The sequence below is a fragment of the Poecile atricapillus genome, chromosome 3 (assembly GCF_030490865.1).
Source record: "Poecile atricapillus isolate bPoeAtr1 chromosome 3, bPoeAtr1.hap1, whole genome shotgun sequence".
In the NCBI taxonomy this organism is placed as follows: domain Eukaryota; kingdom Metazoa; phylum Chordata; class Aves; order Passeriformes; family Paridae; genus Poecile; species Poecile atricapillus.
Genome location: NC_081251.1, coordinates 105,273,797 through 105,293,756, shown reverse-complemented (window position 1 = coordinate 105,293,756; position 19,960 = coordinate 105,273,797). Strand labels below are relative to the sequence as shown.

At 46.6% G+C, this 19,960-nt stretch overlaps 1 protein-coding gene across 1 annotated transcript in view; it reads left to right on the top strand.

Moving 5' to 3' along the window:
• The first annotated feature begins 6,224 nt into the window (after positions 1-6,224).
• The window catches only part of ABHD12 (abhydrolase domain containing 12, lysophospholipase), a 37,952-nt gene continuing 24,216 nt past the window's right edge, over positions 6,225-19,960 (top strand). The window contains exon 1 of the mRNA XM_058834680.1: positions 6,225-6,484. Coding sequence (XP_058690663.1) covers positions 6,339-6,484 — 146 coding nt within the window. The 5' untranslated portion in view covers positions 6,225-6,338. The remainder of the gene's footprint in view (positions 6,485-19,960) is intronic.

Sequence of the window (19,960 nt, the reverse complement as noted above, 5' to 3'; positions counted from 1 at the left end):
GGCCCGCGCGCGCCCCCGCCGCCCTCCTGCGCCACCCGACCCGCCCGCCGCGGGCGCGCGCCCGCGCCCCCGCCCCCTGCCGGCCACAGCCCCGCGCGCGCCCCCGCCCGAGGGCTGAGCCGAGGGAAGGCCGCGCCAGGGAGGGGCGGCGGGAGCGAGCCGTCGGCCGCCGCGCCGCGCGCGGGAGCTCCCCCGGCGCCGCCGCCGCCCCCAGGGCCGCACCTTCTCCTTCTTCAGCTTGTAGGGCATGGTGAGCGCCGGCCCCCAACCGCTCCGCGCCCGCCGCCGCCGCCGCCGCCTGCGCCCGGGCCCGGCCGCAGCGCCCCGCTCCCATTGGGCCAGGCGCGCCGGCCTGCCTAGCAACAGCCGCCGCCGCCGCCGCGTGCCGCTGACGCAGGGCGGCCGATTTTTCTGATTGGCCACTGGGCGCGCGGGCGCCGGGCACGCCCTCGGGGGCGGGGCTGCGGGAGCGGCTCTTCCGGGGCAGCGGCTCGGGCGCGGGTTCGGGCTCGGTTGTTTCCCGCGGGAGGGACTCGGGGCGGGCGGGGCTCTCCGGGACGCGGCAAGTGCCCGCCCGCGGCTCTCGGGTCCGCGCTGCGTGTCGGTGGCTCCTGGAGAGCGGCAGGAAAAGTGACTGAGTTCCTTGTTCTGCCGCGTCCTGCCCGGCTCTCCTCTGCATCGCTCGAGGAGGAGGAGCCCCAACAGCCTGAGCTGGCCCCAGGGTCTGCACCCCACCTTTGCGGGGGCGGGTGCTTGTTAGTGCTCTGATACAGTTTTGGGGAGGCTGCCAGTGGGACTAAGGGGGTGAGTGAAGGTGGAGGACGGTGTCCAACAGCCTGCACGTGTCACCTTCAAGCTGGTGGTCCAGCTGGGCAAAAAGCAACCAGCAGGTATCAAGCTGCCCTTGAATTCATGGACCTAAGCAGGACCTGCTGGCGAAGGGCCACCTCATTAGGGCTCATGATGTCTCGAAGGTCTGAGGTCAATCCTTACTGTCATTGTCCTTAAGGTGGTGTTGCCAGAGGTGCAAGAGCTCCCATTCCCTTCAGCCAGGCCACTAGTAAGGATCTCATGGAATGTGGCACATGAGTGGGGAGAGAAGTAGGGGACTGGGTGGTATCAGAGGTGCTTCAGCAGGAGCACACTCTTTTCAGTCATTGGGGGAACTAACCTGGCATGACATGTAGGGAAAAAAATTCTCTAAGAGTGTTCTGAAAGATCAGTGCATCAGCTTATTGTTAGCATGCTTATCATCTTCATTGACCTGACAGTCACTGGCATTCCACAGGATCCCCAGGAGCATTGCAAGGTCCTGGTTTCTGTTGTCCTTCCTGTGTCATGCACAAGTGACCCTGGCTGCAGCCCCAGCAAAACCATCTGGGTGCTTGTGAGCAGGAAACCGTGCCAGTGTGAGCACGTAAAAGCCACTTGGTTGACAAGTTTGTAGCTATCATCATCATTCCCTGTCATAAACTGTCACATGGAACTCTGGATTGGCTTTCCTTGCTCCTGGAGGCCGGTGAAACTCAGCTTCACTGGTATTTGGCCTCTGACTTTGTCCCAGTGTCAAATGACTGATGTTTAGGCCTAACTTCTGTTTAACACTGTGGCACAAGGTGGCCATCAAGGTCACCTCCAAAAAGAAGGCACTGGAAGAAAATCTTGGGAAATTCCTGCCCCACTGGATGCAGGCAGGGTGAGAAGGTGGCATTATCAGGGGGCAGCAGGAGGAGCCTCTGACCATCATGAAGTTCTGCAGGGCAAGTGAGGCATCTGAGGGTCCCCAGGGCATCAGGGGCTAAGGGGGAAATGGGAGCAACCTTTGGGGAACTCCATGGGCAGCAGTGCTACTGGATGGCTCAATGGGGCAGGGATTTTTGAGGTTCAAAGGAGCAGGGAGTGCTTGGGGGAGTCCTGGGAATTTGGGGCACTGTGAGGCAATGGGCAGGGACTCTGAGGGCCACGGAGCTTGTGGGAGATTCAGGAGGATGGAGGTGTGGTGGGCACTTTATGGGGGACTGACAAGGGTATGGGGAGCAGTGGTGGGCAAAGGGGATGGGGGTGCAAGGAAGAGGGGAGCCAGTGGGGGGCAGGGCTAGCCCATGCCAAGCCCGCATGTCCACGGCTCATCCCGATGAACCAAGGCATGGAGACAGCTTTTATCTCCTCGTGGAGCCGGCCCCCCTAAGGGAGCATCAGAGCAGGTGCCTGGGGAATCATGTTCCCCAGCCCAGGCAGTGAAGGATTTCCTGGAAGCCTCTCTTCAGCTCCACATCTCTGACTGCTGCACTGCACCTTTACCCATTCTCCCTCCACACAACTGCTTACCAGTCCAAGCTCTCCTCCCCATCCCTGGTCCCTCACCCACATCTCTTTCCTTGCCTTTCCGGGCCGCAGACCTTCCATCTGCCCCTGCCTGCCCACAGCACACGCTGCCTCTTCCCTGCAGAGGCTTAAACCTGGAAAACATTTTCCTGGACAGTGAGGAAAACATTAAGGTCCCCATCTCCAGATTTTCACCAGAAAAATGGTGAAACTACTGCAGGATTGGGGTCACCCCACATCAGGAGCTGCCCACCAAGGCAGCACTGAGCCAGAGCTCCTGCCAATCTTATGCTTATGCATGTATCCGGCAGGAGAAGCCCTGTGACCCATTCCTAGCAAACACATGGAGTCCTGAGGTCATCTGCTGCACCCTGCTCTGGGGCTACAAGCCTTGTTATGCCACCAACCTGCAGCACCTGCTGTGCCAGACCCAGCAGTCCTGTCTTGCCACAAAGGCAGCCCCTGGCTTAGGACTGCAAGGTGGGGGGGCTGGGAGCACCTTGGGGTGGCGGGGCATGTGGATTCTCCTGCCTTCAGGAAGGGTGCATTCAGCATGGAAGGATGGCTCCACCTTCCATCTGAGCTCTTCATTATTTTCTCTACATGGTCCAGCTAGGAGACAGTTGGGTAAGCAGATGAAGAAGCTGCCTTTAGCAGCAGGTTGCAGTGCCTGCTCTGCCTCAATTCACTTCTCCTTGGCTTTTGTCCCCCTTTCAAGTACCATCTCAGAGAAGATGGCTCTGCCCCTTTTCTGATTTCTCTGCTGCTTTGAATATCTTTATGCTCTCCAGAGACTTTTCTCACGGTGGTTTCCTAACCAGAACTTTCTCCTGGTCTTTCCAGGTCCCTTCAGTTATCTCCTGCTCAGGATTCTGTCTTTTGGGAGCTCATCCACAGCCAAACACAGCTCTCATTCCTTCTCTTGAAAATGTTATTTAGAATTTGCTGTCATTTGCTTTCCATCAGTCTTCCTCATCTCCAGATCAGGCTGGGAAATCCAGCTGCAGCTGCCTCTGAAGAATACAGGATGGGAAGGCGCTTCACACTGGTGTAGTCCAGCAGGCTGTGTCCTTGCCCCATGATCTCTCTCCAGACCTCTTGGGATCATTCCACACGTAAAGAAACTCTTTGGAACATGTCCTTGCCCATAGCAATATAGTTTCTACCATTGCTCTGTTGTAATCCCTGTTCATGCCTTGAGCTAAGAAATCCTCAATTTTTTCCTAACCTTTACTCTGACTCAATTTTCCTGTTCTTCTTGTACATGTTTTGTAGAACTACATGAAGTTACTGGCTGGTAAGAAATCCTGTGTCAGCAAATTCCCTCAGCTGATTTGCATTGTTCAGATACAGAATTTGTTGACCACAGATGGTGGAATTTCACACTGGGTTGCTTGTAACAGCAGCAGAAATAAGGTTTGTGGTGGACTATTGCCTCAACAATCTCTCAAGTCAACCAGAATTCCACCATGGGGGTTAAAATTCAGAATGGATTTTGTGCATTGATTTCTAGGGGGTGTGTGTGTGGTAACTTCAGAGGACAACTGACAGGAAGGCCCACTACTCTCTTTCAGTAGGTCAGAGGATCCCAAACTGATCCCAAATGGAAGAACCTCTTCATAATGGTGGGATGACTCACAACTGGAGTGCTGCAAGGGGTGCCTATAAACTCTTCAGCCTGGAGAAAAGGAGGCTCAGGGGAGATTTTGCTGCTCTCTACATATTCCTAAAAGAAGGTTGTGGTGAGGTGCTGGTTGGCCTCTTCTCCCAGGTCACAAGTGATAGGACATGAAGAGCCTCAAGTGCCATTTTCCCAGGGGAGGTTTAGAGTAGGAAAAACCCATCACTGAGAGGGCCAGGCTCTGGAATGGGCTGCCCAGGGTGGAGTTACTATCCTGGAAGCGTTCAAAGAATGTCTAAATGTGGCATCTGGGGGCACAGTTTAGTGGTGAACACAGCAGTGCTGAGCTAACCAGCTGAACTCAGTGTCCCTGAGTGTCTTTTCCTTAACCTTAACGATTGTACGGGTCTACAATTCAATACTCTATGTACCAGCAGTACAGGGGACATTACACAGAAAAAAAAAAAAAAAAAAAAGATGTGGTGATTCCTGAATCTTAAATATCTGCTATGATGGGAGAGACCAAGCAAGCACCTTTTTATACACCTATGTAGTTAAGGAAGGGAAACATTTAGAAATGCTGAGATTAGCTTAAGGCCTCCACAAGAAAATACTTCTTTCTAGCACAGAGGAAAAGCCAACTGGTATTAAGACCCACCCCACAAAGATTGACTTGCAAGTAATTTTCCTTAGTTGTCCTCTGTAGTAAACTTCACTCTGAGGCATTTCAGAGGATTTATGAGAGCTGAGTCTATTCCCCTTGTTTCAAAGCCTGTGGAGCAGCCTGTAATTCCTTCCTCACAGCACTACAATGCCACTCCCAAGCCCCATACAGCCTTGGCAGAAGCCTGCTTTTGGAGTGACCACCACTCATGATGTCACCAGACAAAGCTCTGACAATACGCAACTGCAGAACTCAGTCTTCCCGCTCAGACGTAGAAAATGAAACAAAATCAAATGGACAAGAACACACTCCTTTGCTGTTCAAAGCATGCAAAAGTATAACCAATCTTTCCAAAAGCCTGACTGAAAATTTTTGCAATTATGATCTGATCAAGAGAAAACTTCTGAAAATCTCAAATGGTAGGAGAAGCTTGTAGAAACAAGATGAAACACATATCAGTTCATTACACATTACTTTCTGCTAGTTCTCCATAACTGCTGCATAGTACAGGCTGGTATTTTAACAATTGCTTCCTCCTTTTTTGTCCAGTACATCCTGGGATTAATTGATTTATGTATTTCCCTGGAATCTCAGGCGCAGGATCACTCGGCAACAATTCAGAAGAAATGCTTCTCACGCTAACGAGGTTGCACACCCACTTCGTCTCTTCTTATGGATCTGTGTCTTTCTTGGGCAGGTGGTCTCTGAGTTGGTGGCTGCAGATGCAATTCCCTGATGGAATTATGTTTTACCTGGTTGCAGCTGATTTTAGGACAATTGCCAAGTTGGCTTTATTAATTTCTTCCTCACTTCGTTTGGGAGTTCTACCAGGTGTCTTTGTGGCCCATAAATTCTGTGCCCACTATCAGCAGTTATCCTTTTTCTCAATCTTTATTAACCTCTCCCTAGATCTGAGATCACTGAGGCACCTCAAGACCTAAACTTTAACAAGGCAATTAGTTTTTCTAACACGTGGAAAATAGCCTTTCTCGCTGACTTGGCTTAAAAGTATACGAAGATAAAAAAAAAAAAAAAAAATCAAATAACTTATTTTCTTAAGAAAGATTTTACATATTCCACACTTTGTGACACCCACAGAGAGACAGGGAAGCTCTGTAACTTCCTTGCCTTGCCTGAGTGGTGCCTCTTTAGGCATAAATCAAACGAGGACCTACTTTCCAATGTGCTATCATAACCCTTCTGTGCCATCAAAGAACTTTCTCCCTGTTCCCACTGCCGATGGTATCAGCAGCCTGGTTCTGTCCACACCCCTGAAGCAGCCGTGCCGTATCTCCGTGCCGATGTGCGTACTGCCGCTCCACCCCGGTCTCACAGCCCTTCCAGACCCTGCAGACCAGGCGGGGGGCTCCTTCATGGGCACACAGAGCTCCGGCCCTCAGCAGCGCCGCCCTCTCCGCGCACCGAGCGGCTCCGGTGCGGCGGGGCCCGGCCACAGCGAAATGGCGGCCGGGCCCTTGCCCGCAGTAGAGATGGCGCCGCGGCCGCTCCGAGGCGCTGACGGGCGGGCCGGTGGGGGAGGCGGGGATTGGCGGGGGCGGCGGAGGGGCGGGGCGAGGGGCGCGGTCGGAGGCGGGGATTGGCGGGCTCGGCGGAGGGGCGGGGCGCGGGGCGGGCCCGGGCAGTGCCGGGCAGGGCGCGCGGCGAGTGAGCGCGGCCCCGCTCCGCTGCCGCCGTCTCCGCCGCCGCCGCTGCCGCCCCCGCCCCGGCATGAGGAAACGCAACGAGTCGGTCACGGTGGAGCATGAGCGCGCCGCCGCCGTGCCCGGGCCCCTCGACAAGGGCTGCAGCCTGAGGCGAAGCCTGCGCCTGCCTGCCTCCGCCGCCGCCGAGGGCATGAAGCGACCGCTGGGCAGGTGAGCGCCGCCGCCGCTCCGCCGGGCTTTGTTATCCCCGTGTCACTGTCTGCCCGCTCCCGGCGGGGGCACCGGGAGCCTGCCGGGGAGCGGGGCTGGGTTTTGCGAGCTGAGGGGAAGGGCCAGTGCCGCCGGCGCCCCCCGGCCGAGGAACCCGCGGGACGGACAGGTACGCGGGCCCGGGACGTTCCCCCTTTCAGCCCGGCTTCCCTGGCATTCCCTGTGTGCCTGGAGGGCAGGAGCCGGCCCCGCGGTGCCTTCAGTTCCCGGTGCAAGATCTGGTTAGAGAGCGGGGCGGTAGCGGGACCGGCGGACCCAACCCGGCCAGCCGAGGATGGGAGGGGTTTGGTGCTCGTACCTGGGCGCTGCTGCGTCCAGCCCCCTTTGGAACAGGCAGGCGTTCTCCCGAAAAAAAATGGCCAGCGCGGAATTCTTCCATCAGAGAGCGTATTTGGAGCAGCAGGGCCCTGCAGGTAGGATGTCTGCGTTTTTGGAAGAAGCTGGTGGCCGTCAAAGTGATGTCTTTCACATAAATGAATCAGATTTAGGGGTCAGTAGGAGAAGCTGACGTGCGTGGCTCCCTTGGAAGGAGTTTAGCCGTGGCTTTTCGCCAGCTATGTTAACGTTTTAAACGTTTTGTACATATCTATAGTGGGGAAATGTTTGTATATCTTTTTAAAAAGGTGACAATAGAAGGTACTTATCACCTGGATCCTTCATCGTGCAAGATTTTGGGGGGATGCAGTACACGATGAAAACTTGGCTGTCTGGCCCTCTGCAACTGCGAGTCAAGATACAATCTTTTAGTTTCACCTACACCAGTATGGTGGTATTTTTTGTGTTTTGAAAGTGTGAAGAATGTGTAATGATTAAAATAGCTGTGTGGTTTGAGTAGCTGCTACCAAATTGCTGTGCTTCAGCAATACAGCAGCCGGATTTTTAAAAAAACAAAACAAAACAAAAAAGGTGCTTATCAGTGCATTTCTAGTAAATGAGCTATTGTGGATGTTTCTCTGCTAAATTTTCTGAGATTTTTTTCTGTTCTCATAGACAAAATTTACATTTGAAAAGAACTGTGGAGGCTTGCCATGTTCAAAGACAGAGGCTTTAAAATGTGATTTCTCTTATTGGGTAATAGCTATTTAATTTTGTGCCCTGGAGGTAAACCTTTGGGATGCTGTCTCTGCTCTGTACATGTTATGACAAGCTTTTGGTAATTGAAAATGGCGCTGAGTTGATTTCTCATTTTCTGTGACTGTGCAGTGGATCAAACTGCGACAGTGCTCTGCTTCTATAACATTTTAAAATTTGGTATATCTATTCTTTTTGTCCAAGTGGACCAGTGGCACTCGAATGATGTGATACTGGCTTCTTCAGCATTATGAATGGCACTCAAGTACCTTTTACTCAAATGGAAATGCTCTGTCGGTGGTGAGCATTGAGCAAGCCCTAAGAGCACCGAGTGCAGGCTGTTGGCTTGGTCTGGCAGGCAGGTGCTTTGTGGATCCCAGACACAGCACAGCTGTACTGGGAGGGCCAAACTAAAAATAGGGAAAGCACATCCTGTCTGCGAAAAAATTACTTGCTTTTATTTCTCCATTTACACATTTGAAAATGGTCAGCAGTCAAGCTTTCCTCATTTTTCTCTGTATTCAGCTTTTAGAGCCTGTTCCAGAAATTCCTGAAGTCCTACATGGATTCTGGCCCTCCCCCCGCCTGCTTTCTGCCCCCACCTCCTCCTCTCCTTTTTGGGTCAGGTACTATATTCCACACAGCTCTGTTTCTCAAACTAGTGACACTGTAGGAAAATCTTGTTGGAAGCTGGCTTTTCCTTTTCCACATTTTGAAATATCTGTATTTCTGTGATTTTTTTTTTTAATTTTTCTTTCATGCTGTCCTGTGTTGTCTTCCTTTCTTACTGACTTTCAGTGGACCTTCTCTGACATCCTCACCTTGTGAGCCTTCAGACAGTGGTTTGCAGTCAGTTACCTGTCACTTATGTGGCCAACAAGTTGCTGTTAGACCATCTAGATCCTCATATTTTAATATGCAAGGTCATGCTGTTATTGCAGCATTCCTTATACCGCTGGAAATAAAAGTAGTGTTTGATTGCTGTTTTCAATGGGTTACATCAGTTTTACTGCCCAGCTTGCTGAAGCAGTAAAGTGAAAATTCAGCTGCAAGGTTTCTGGGATGGTGGAGGTGGCATAATATCTGAAATTGGAGATTTGTACCACAGCAGACTGTTCTTGCTTTGCTCCTTGCTGAAATAGTTAAAATCAACACTTGAATGCTGTGTTAAAGGGGAAGTTGGGCTGTCTGCATCTCATGCTGCTGTTCTTTAGTCTCTGCAGACTTGGGGAAGCAGCACATATGTTCGGCTTCATCATGTGTGTTTCCATCTCTTATTTGTAAATGATACAAGGCACTGGCTGGAAAGGCAAACCAATCCCCAGTAGTGTGGAGTGGCTGCGTAGTTCTGCAGCCAAGGGCTGATCATGTGGCATATTCCATGGGTCAGGAGCACGGCGTGGCGGGGCTGCAGAGGCAGCTGTCTGTAACTGCAGCAGGGACCAGGAGGCTGTGGAGCAGCAGCAGGGCTGCTGTGTGCCCTTCTCCAGCACAGCTTTTCCTGCTCACACCCAGCTCCTCAGCAAAGGCTAAATAGTACCTTAGGTGATGTATATGGAACACAGTGCTGGCTTACTAGCGGCAGCAGTTTGTTCTTGCAGCAGTAGTTTTGAATTTTACCAGCACTGCGTTTGCCCCTCAGTTTTTGTTCAGTCATACCATCACAATGTGCTCATTCATCCAGGAGCTGAAACTCGTTCTAAAGAGGTGGCTGTGCATTTTGACTGGCAACTACTCTGTTACAGAAAGTGTGTGCATGTGCTTGAAAGTGTAATGGAGATGGATATCTGATAAATAAGATTTATGTGGCTTTGGCTAGTGCACAGTGCAGTCAGTGTGGCTTTTCTTAAGTGGTTTACAATGAGAAATGAACAAATATAGGTATTTCCATTTTCTTCCATGGATAGCAGTAAAATCTAATGTGATGGTTACCTAAGCACTTTACAAGTTGCTCCTTTAAAAGTGTGTGAATGTTTTTTTGTTTTTTTGTTTTTTTTAAGGAACTGTTTTGTCTGAAATTATTAAATGCAATAATACAATAAATAAGGAAGTAATTAGCAGTGTTCACTTTTCCTGGTATGTGTGTTTTGTATGGATGGCCATTCCTCTAATATTTCTGTTGTGAGACATTTTCCAGGTGACAGCGTTGGGAGTGCTAGATGGATATTAGGGTAGCATTGTGTTTTGGGTACTTTCTGTGACTCATTATTGTGGTCGGTGGCTGCGATGTTCTGAGGAAATGCATTTGAGCAGCCATAGATCTGGAAAACCTTTATGTGGGAGTACAGAGAATAGAGAAAATCAAATGAGCTTAATACTGGCATTAGATAGCAGAGCAAATTCTCCTATCTCATTTTTGCTGAACCCTGATCCTGGTGATAAAAAGTCACATGCATGTTACCCTTCACTTCTGTGACCTCATTGTTATCTGATCCTCATTTAATCCAAATCAATAGTCAGACTATAGATGTGAAGCATGAATTCTAGGACAAACACTTGTTTGCTACAAATGTTAAAACTTGTTTCTGTCTCTCTCCATGCTGTGGAGCAGTGAAGCACTTCAAATCCCCTATGTGTGAGCTGATTTCCTTGATTCTTCTATGTTCTGCCTTGCTGGAGAAGCTGCTGTCCCTCAGGCTCCCTTCAGCTGTACCTGGTACCTTTGCTCCTGGAGACCCCCAGCTGCTGGCACAAGTCCCTGCACGGGGTGTTTTTGGGGCCTTCCTGCTGGCTGTCCAGCCTGTGCATCCCACAAGCTGGATAATTTTGGACTGACACTACATTTTGGTGTAGTTTCAGTTCCACTGCAGTCAGCCTCGTTCTTGTTTGTTGTGGTGCAGCTTTCTCTTGGGAGGTAGAAGGTTGCTTTTGCAGCATTTCCTGGGTATTTTATGAAAATGCAGGGAGGTGCTGAAGGGGAAGAGGCTGCAACAGCCTGCTCGTGTCTTCACCTCTGATATAGCTGAATTTTCTTGGAACAGTGAGTGTGCTCAGGCATGTCAAATGTGATGTGTGGTGACCCTTGATGCCATCCTGCCCCAGCAGCTGAAGGGCTTCATGCCTTCCCATTTCGCTTTGGATTTAGCCAGCGGTGTCTTCCCTCTGACAGAAAACTTGGCCATCTCCATTATCTGCTCCTGTGTCCTCTCAGTGCCCCATCCTTACATCTCTAGATCTATCCATCTTTCTCCTGATGTTACTTTTTTAGAAGCATTTGCAGAGTCTTTTATGATTATTCCAGTCTGTTCCATTGTAGCAGAGATGACAAATACTTGAATTGTTCTCCTGCAAGTTTCATCAATATATTTAAGGGGTTTTTTTTCCTCAAGTGAATTTTATGCTATTGTGTCTCTTAATTGCTGTCTTCAGGTTAAACGAGTTACTTGTCAGGGCTTTCAAAAGAGGAAAGAGGCTGCCTGCATAGAGATATTTCATCAATCATGGAGCTTTTTCACCAATTCCACCTTCCTACTGGGTAACTGCCTCTATTTCAGTTGTTCTTCAGCAGAGTTCACAAAGGAGCTGGAAATGGTTTCCAGTTGCTTGCCTGTTCTTTCTTTCATAGTAAATACAGGTTGAATCACAGTCCCTCCTATGGGTAAAATATGAAAAAGCAATTTCCTTTGTGTGAGAGCTTTTTTTAGTGTGTGGGGTTTGTTTTTTGTTGGTGGTGTGTTGGCTTTTTTTTGTTGCAGTTCTCTTTTGCAGACCATGCACAGCAATATTTTGCTCAGATATGACAAAAAAATGGGGTTGTGTAACTTTTTTCCACATGTATGTCTGCTTTATTTATTTATTTATTGTTTATTTATTTAATTTTTTGAATGGTGTCAGAGTAGCTCTGCCTCCTGTTTTGTCAGCCATTTTGGCAGCTTATGGCTGGGGAATGCCTCTGAGTTGCTCCCAGGTTACCTGTTTGGGGCATTAGGTGTTTGCTCTCCACAGCATCTTCCCGGCTTGTTCATCTTTTCCAGCCATTACAATTTTCTTTCCTTGTTCTCATCTTCTCCTCACTCTTTCTCAAAGACACATTAGTCATTTGGCAAAAATAGCAATATTCCCTGCAATGTGGAGAATTATTAGTATTATTATTGTGGGTTGTTTTAATTTCGGAATTTTTTTGTTTGTTTTTTTTAGGATTTAAGGATTTGTGAGGCCGTTGTGTTGACATGTAGCAGTTTTGTGCCTCAGTGTGTTACTGTTAGAGCCTTTCTTTTTTTCAACATTTTCATCACTGACTTTGGGGCTATTTTTGGTGTTAAATAGATGTGGTTTACTCTCTTAAGCATCCCTTGAGACTCATAGCATCCTCCTGCAGGTCTGTCTGTATGATCTAAAATTTCTTTCCTTGGATCCCGTGTACCCATGAGCTTCTCTGGATTTTCTGTAATAGAGCACAGCATTTTTTTCTGCTGGACCTGCTCTGTTGTGTCCTTCAGTCTCTGAGCAGTTTCCTCAAGTCCCCGTATTTCTCATGGAGACCTCTGTTCAAGCAGGCATGTTCAGGCTGAAGAGAGCTTGCCCCCTGGTTTTGTGTTGGTCTCCTTGAGCTCCTGATTTCCTTGTAGTGCCATATTTCTGACATCATACTTGCCCCTGGGTTCCGTTGTTCTGCTTTGATGGCTTTTGCCTGAATTAATAATTACCACGGTATTGCTAATTGCTACTACTTTACATTACTTTCCACTTGGGAGCTGTATGAATTGCCTCTGCTTGAGTATACCTAAACTTCCCTTGGGTTTGGTAACTCCTGGCACCAACAGGGCTTCCTAATCCTCTCTGGAGTGAAGGTGCCTGTGGAGACCAGGGTCCTCTCAGCATTGTCACGTTCTTTTCTATCTTTTTTCTATCTTTTCTGGCATGTGTTGCTGAGCCAGAAATCAAGTTCTCTGCAGATGCCGTCACGGGTCACTGCAGTCAATCTGTAGGTTTTCTCCAGGATGCAGTGTAGACACGTTTCTTTTTGGTGAGAACAACATTGTGGTTTTTTTTTTTAAAAGATGATGGTGACATAATTTCCTCTCCAGAATCCCCTTTCTGCTGTATGTTCAAGAGGCCTGGTGTACCCCAGTAGGACTTCTGTATTTGAAGGGCACTGCCTGCTGAGTCTGGGCTCCTTTGAAAGGAGCAGTAGTGCTTGCTTAGGAGGCTGCAGCCAAGTTACTTTGTCCTCCTAGGCCTGAAGGGCAGGTCAGATTATTTTGGTAATCATGTCAGGATGTGAAATTAGTGAATAGGCTTCTACAGCAATTCCCCTATAAAACCTGGGGTTTTCTAGGCTTGGTGGGTAGCTGTACTGTGTCCTGGTGTTGGTGTTACAGCAGTGGCCAGCTTCTGACATCGGGAGTGAGTGACTGCAAGCAAGGGAGGTTTACTAAGGATGTAATGTGAGAGCACTATGTTAATGTAGCCGTGACTGAATCAGTACCACAAGAAGATTAAAAGAAAGTGCTTCAGCTGTATTAAAAGGGTAACAGGAGACCTAGGAGACTTTAAAGCCATTAGCCTGAGGTGGAGTCTGTGCAATTTAAATTGCAAGAGTTAATTTGAAATTCAGTGGAAGAAGATTTAACAGCTAAATATATATACTAATGAAAGTAGATCTGTCCTGTGGAAGGACACTGTAAAATGTGACAGGTTTGTCAAGATTACAGCCTGGTTGATCAAAGTAGTAGCAGTAAAATTGTTTCTCCAAAGTACTTGATTTTATACTGTAGTTTATTTTATTGACATTGCTTGCACTGATAATGGAGAGCATGTTATCTCTATTGAAAATTGGCTCAATGGAGAGAAAAACAACTGGGTAATTACAGTGGGACCGATGCTTGGTTCAAGGGTGTGTAATTTTGTACATCAACCATCCCAAGGATGAGTTGGTTATCAGTTACTATTGATAAAAGTGGGAGGAGGAGAGGGTTGATAAGGGTTGATGGATAGAGAAGTCAGCAGTTTGGAGCAGATGGCCCGATAGTGAAAAGGCCATCAGAACACAAGTGTAGCTGGCAGGATGGTGGAGGGGAGAGGGTAGGTGTTGTAACTGTGGGTTAGGAATGGTGACAGAGTGTGAAGCTGTTCCACATAAGTCACCTCTGTAAGCTGTCATGTGTCCCTGAATATCCCTTATCCAGACAGTGAGGCTGCCATCTAGGCTGCGGACTTTGGCCTTGCTGGCACGCATCTCTTTCCTTCTCTCTCTCTCTCTAAGCAGTTGGTGAAAGTAGTGCAACACTTGGCTTCAGAATCTGCCTCATTCTTATTGCAGGCAATTCAAACTTTCAAGCAGAATTTCCTAATTTTAGACTCTATCAAGTGCCTTGATCATTCACTGAGCTAACAGGAACCATGCCTATTTACTTTCCAAATCAAAGTGTTTATTTAACCCAGATTTATTTCAAGATTATAACTCTTACTGAGAAATGGAGCAATAGAAAAGATTGTTAGACTAGAAGATTAACTTCTAAAACACAAACACTTGAAAACATTTGAGATAAGCCCCACAGCTGCCCTCGTTCAAAACTATCTGTCCAATTTGCACTCACTTAAAATGGTTGTTAATTCCTCTTGCAAAAGAGATTAGAGTTGAGTAATAAGGGCCATAAGGTCGTGTGAAGCCTCATCTCCCTTTTTACTAAAAGTGTGCAGAATAAAGGATTTCACGTGGCATAACTGAAGAAATACCCTCTTGCAAGGGTACACTTCAGTGGCATTGTGCAAACTCACAGCAGAGAACAGAAAATGCATTTACGCTATCCAGAGCCTGGTTTCCCTTGCCCTGGCAGTAAATCTTCCCCTGGGGTGACTATTCTGAGACAGAGGAGCCTACACAAATGAGGATGATGTAAACTGGAAACTTGTAGTCAGGGCTTCCTTCCAGGTTGCAGCATCCTTACTTGTGGAGCAAAGCGTGTTCAAGGTGTTTAAGAACTGAGTAGATTTTAAGACTTCTTGCCATCCTCAGGAAGGGAAACCTGGCACTCTTTTATCCCTTAAAGCAGTCCTATCTCACTTTTTGTAAAATTTTGATCAGTTTCTGAGCAGCTTTAGGAAGTAGGAATAAAGCTGACAATACAACTTTTATACTGCTGAATGTGAAAACTGAATTGCATAGAGTCATTGGAAATAGCCCATTCTCTTGTTCTTGCAAATCCAGCAGAAATGCGGTGACTGACCTTTGCTTTCAGTTTCTGATAGCGTTGGCTGTCTCTTATAAAGCATTATTTTCCCCTTTTTCACTACCAGAGTAGGGACCGCATTTCATTTTAAGCTTTGGCAGGCTGTTGTACAAGTGCTGCTCAGCGCAGTTGGTCAGAGCATGGTGCTAATGACACCAAGGTTATGGGTTCAATCCCTACGTGAGAGTTGGACTCAATGATCCTTGTGGGACCCTTCCAATATTCCCTCAGAATATTCTGTGGATCTGTTTTGTTTCCCTGCAGTTAAGTACAAACACCAACACTTTGGAGTTTGTGTTTTCTGGGCTGGCTCTTGAAGGCTTTGTAGTGTTAGCAATGGCTTTGGTTTTAATTGTCCTTAATTTTTTTAAGCCTTTGTCATTTTGGAGTTCTTCCCTCCACAAGGCGATAGCTAGAGCTGGAATCCCCAGATAAAGCACAGATGAACACAGAAAGAGATTAATCTGCCTGGCTATATGCAAAATGGCCCCCTGTTCAAAGTGTGTCAGGGCCAGCAGCAGTTCTGTATCTGCTCACACATCTGTTCTTTAACTATGGCTGTTTTATGGCCATGCACTGTTTGTTAAGCCTCCCTTTTTAAACGGGTCACAATTACAGAGGACACTGTGACTGCCAGCTGAATGTAACTGTGCTGGGCTGACAGTCAGCATATGTAATGTTTTGGCATTGTTTAATGTTCTTGTTTGCTTGTATGCTTCCAATGGGGAACAGTTGGTCTATTGTAATCAAAATGTATTGCTAACGATGTGTTCTGAATCTAAAAGGTGGCAGTATCACTGCTAACACAAAAACATTCTTTTTCTTCAGGCTTCTGAGAAGGAATGGCTTCTGATCTCTGCCAGCAAAAGTAGAGCTTTTTCAGCTGGAAAGTATAAGATGACCATTTGCATGTATTCAAAAGGAAGAAGGTCTACAATATACAAATTAATCTTTTGCTCAGGTGATTTAGATGAACGCCAGAGCCACGGAGTGGTACTGCTACTAGTGGTAATTCTCAGGCTGTGTGGCTGCCTCACAAGAATTGCTACGTGAAAAGATGATTTCATGCTTACAAAGTTGTGCTGCTTAGAAATACAGATCTGTTCCCTCACATGTATCCACAAGAAAAAAGAGTGAATCTGGATTCTTGTTCTTGCTGCAAGGTTAACACACGCATGCGAGTCTGTCGGGTTTACAGCATGTTAACAAGAGCTAGTTGGTGGTGCGGGAATTGGCTTGGCTGTACTGTGTGCTGCCTCAATTATGGCATGCATTCAGCAGGCAAGTAGCTTTAAACACAGGTTAGGAGCTGTGGTTGAGCATTACGTGTCTGAACTAGTTCTGCTTTTGAACCTTTGCTTGTGCACCTTGATACTTCTCCCCATGAAGGTGAGTGTGGTTGAGAGAAATGAGCTTTGCTGCTCCAATAAAAACCAGACTTGGCTGTTCTCAAGCTTCTGTTTTGTACTTTCAGTGCTGTTGCAGGCTTTTGGTGTTTATGTTCTGCTTTTTTTGTCTTTCATTAGCAGACAGCTAATGTGTTCCCCAGCTCATGGAATAGTGAGAGGGCTGTGCCTTTAATATAAACCAGCTGTCAGCTGTGAAATGAGTAGAAAACTTAAGAATTCGGTAAACACTGTGGAGGGAGTGTACTTCCACCACAGTTGTATCTCAATGCCAAGCTCGACTAAAATCTAATGTGGGTGACTTCAGATTTGATTAGTGTCAGCAGCATTGCTGGGTAGCTCTGGAGAAAGTATGTTCTTAGAATTTAAACAAGGACTCGTACCAGAACACTTTTGGCACAAACTAAGCGGGTGTTGCAGAAGATGCATTCAGGAAAAGTCAACAACTTAAAAAACCCTAATCCCTAAGCCTGCTCTTCTGTCCCAAAAGTCAATTGTTAGATCGCTGAGGGTTTAATTATTTGTTGTTTGCTACATGCTTAAAATGACTGTAGCATCTGCCCCTTCCTTTTTAAAATGTAGCTTTCAGGTTAATCTTGTCCCACACAGTTCACACTAATGCTAATACCAGTGTACCCAAGCATTGAAAAATAACATAGTTGCTGCTTAGGCCATGCTGTCAGCATACATTTTAAAGAAACTGGGGCTGTACTGCCAAATGTTCAGCCCATTCTTGTCTCCAGGTCTGTGAAACATGTAGATTTCATGCAGTTGGAATGTTAAGTTATCAAGACTGATGTTCCAAGCTCCTGTCCTTCAAAGGATGTGCCAATGCATAGTGATTTAATCAGACAAGCTGTGTTATTACTGTGTTTAGGGTAGCTAGTTTAGACAGTGGTTATGAGGAGGAGAGCCCCAGCCATGGCACTGGGAAGGGATAGGGTGCTGATGGGGGAAAAGTTAGATTTCCATCTCCCTGTCCTGTTAAATGGTTGTGAGAGCCTTTCCCTTGCTTGCTTCATTTGTTCTGCTTTTTGCAAGCATATTCCATGGACAAAGACCCATGCATTACCTGCAAGCTGCTCTGTTATTTCTGCTCATTAATGCTGTACACTGACTTGCCTTTCCCTCCCTTCACGGGCTTGTTTTTGTTTTTTTCCTGCAGTGCTCTGAGTCCTGGCATAACCTTTGCCAGCATTTCAGTGCTATCGACCGACTGATCAGCAATGCTTTCCTCTTACCCTGAATGCTCATGACACATTTCCCCAACTTGATGCATCAGGATTTTGATTCTTTCGTGTCCTACCCATGATCTTTCCTTCTTCTCCAGGCTGAAATGTGGTTGTTAAGGTCTCAATAGCTGGAGTTTGATGTCCCCTCCTGAAAAACTCAATTAATTGAGCTGCTCTCTTTTACTTTGCAGTTCTATCTCTTGGAGGGACACAGCTAAATTCTTGACTGGCTAGATGGCTTCCTTCTTGCTGTTTACTGGTTTAAGTTAATGCTTAATCACCTGATATTAATCAGAAGGAGGCAAAGAAGCAGTCTGTGAGGGTCTGGGCTGTAAGAAGGTAACAAGGTAGTGAAGTAGGGGACTGTGGGGGAATTTGGGAGCTTAAAGTTTCAAACCTCACTTTCATTCAGGTAGCTGGAACAACAATGAAGCTCTTACCCCAGCCAAAAGGATATGCTTTATAGGCTTTGTGGGACTAGATAGTTTGCAATAAAGAGAGGGAAAGGAATGTGTCTAAGACAGTGGTTGTACAATCTCTGTAAGCTGATGCCATGGCCAAAAGAAAAGGTCCTGGAGGCTCCTTCTTTGGAACCTTCTTAGGTGTTTCTGCCACAGCTCCACAACCTGCCATCTCCACAAACCTACCTATTTGAAAGGCTAATTTTATGTATATTTTCATGTATCTGCTACAATGCAGATACAGGGTTGGGTCTTTTCTAAGATGAACTTGTTTTTGTGGCCCCACTAACCAGTGTCAGCTTCAGGCTGCATAGGTGTGAAGTGAATGGAAGGTGGGATAAACTGCATAGTTTACTCATGGAGAGCTTGTCAAATGAACTGAGGTAATTTTTCTGACTGCAAGTGATGGGGGGGGTGGTTTTAAAGATGATAGAAGTCCAGAGAGCCTAACTAAAAGCAGCATAAATAGTCATTGATGCTAGATGTTAAATTGATGTTAGATGGGGCATTTTTAATGGAAAATAAGGGGTGAGGTGCTAAAAGTGCTGGTTAGCATACAGACGAATTATTGTGGTTCTGTTCGCTGACATGCAGCACTTCTCTGGAGCTGTGTATGAAGCTTTCATGGTCTGTCTGTGATACTGCTGTAAACAGAGAAATAAGTTAGTGCTTATGATAGCTTTCTGCTGTGCTTTAGACATACAACATCCTAATCAGAATTTTTTTTTTTTTTTCCATAATAGTAACAAAGAAAAATAAATTTCAGTAGCCAGCAATGTTTTTTATTGTTAGAACTGTTTGTTAGCATTTGTGAGGAAGGTCAAAGTTTTATGTGTGTATTGACATCCTGTAATTTCTGGGTTTTGAGGTTTTTCCTTGGTTTGGACACCTTCACTTTCCATCACTAATGGTGGTGTGTCTGATTAAAAAATAAGCTGTCACAATATTCTGAGAAACCTGAAGGTAGAGCTTGCATGCTTGAAAAGATTATCAAAAAGCTCAGCTTTGCTTTCCTTTTGTCTTTTATAATTTTTTAATTTTTTTTAAGTGAAAACTCATAGACTTTAAATTTGTTGCCTTTCCCCCACCTTATTAAGCCCATTATTCCTGTTAGTTTGTCTTTTAATTTAAAGAGAAATGGCAGAGCATCCCAAATCTTTGCTTCTGGGTACAGTCAGACTGTGGAGTGCTGTAGCTTTTCCTGAGCTGCATCTCTGCTGATGGAGGCTTGAATACCTTGCTTCATCCTAGTTTTTTAAGGCAAATATTTAAGAAGGTTTGCTTAGTGTTTTATTCACCTCTCTCTCCCACTTTTCCATTGATACAAATAGGAATATTTAGTAGCTTTAGCCAGATTTTGAGATTTGGGTAGCTTTTTCTTTCTCTGCCTTGTGGGCAAATTATTCAGCTTTCTATGTGTTCTGGTAGCATTTTTTTTTTTCCTGTGAAAAATCACTCGCCTGATTTGTTGCATGAACCTAGCAATCTTTAGCCCATTCAGCTCAGCTCTGGGTCACCAGAGGGAGTTCATGAAGCGTGGGCTGTCACAGTTTGCCAAGTGCTTGTGGGAGGAATTAAGCCGACAGCTGTGTAAGGTAGCTTGTCTTTTCTAGGATGAGGAAAAGGGACTGGGATCTTCTGGGATTTTCTTGGGATCTTCTGTAGCCTCTTTGCTGTTCATATATCTGTGACATGACTAAAACAGTCCCTGATTTCAAATTATTTTAAGTCAAGTGATGAACATTTTGGATGCCATAGTGATGAGAGCGGTAGGACAAGGTATAAATTTGCCTGTTGCATCTTCTGTACCTTCGATGCCATAGAATAGTAGTATACCTTGTATTAATTGACTGATACTTCCACACAACAGATCCAACAACTCTTAATATTTGGGTTTACATGCAGATGGATTTGTACTTGAATTAGAGAAGCTGTCAAAGAACAAATAAGGCTTTCCTACCTTGTCCCAATAGCTGAAAGATCAGATTGTCTTTTGAAACATCAAAAAGAAAATTGTTTCTTTCACAGACATGGCATGTGTCAGTAACAATTTATTCCACTGTTGGATGCCTGC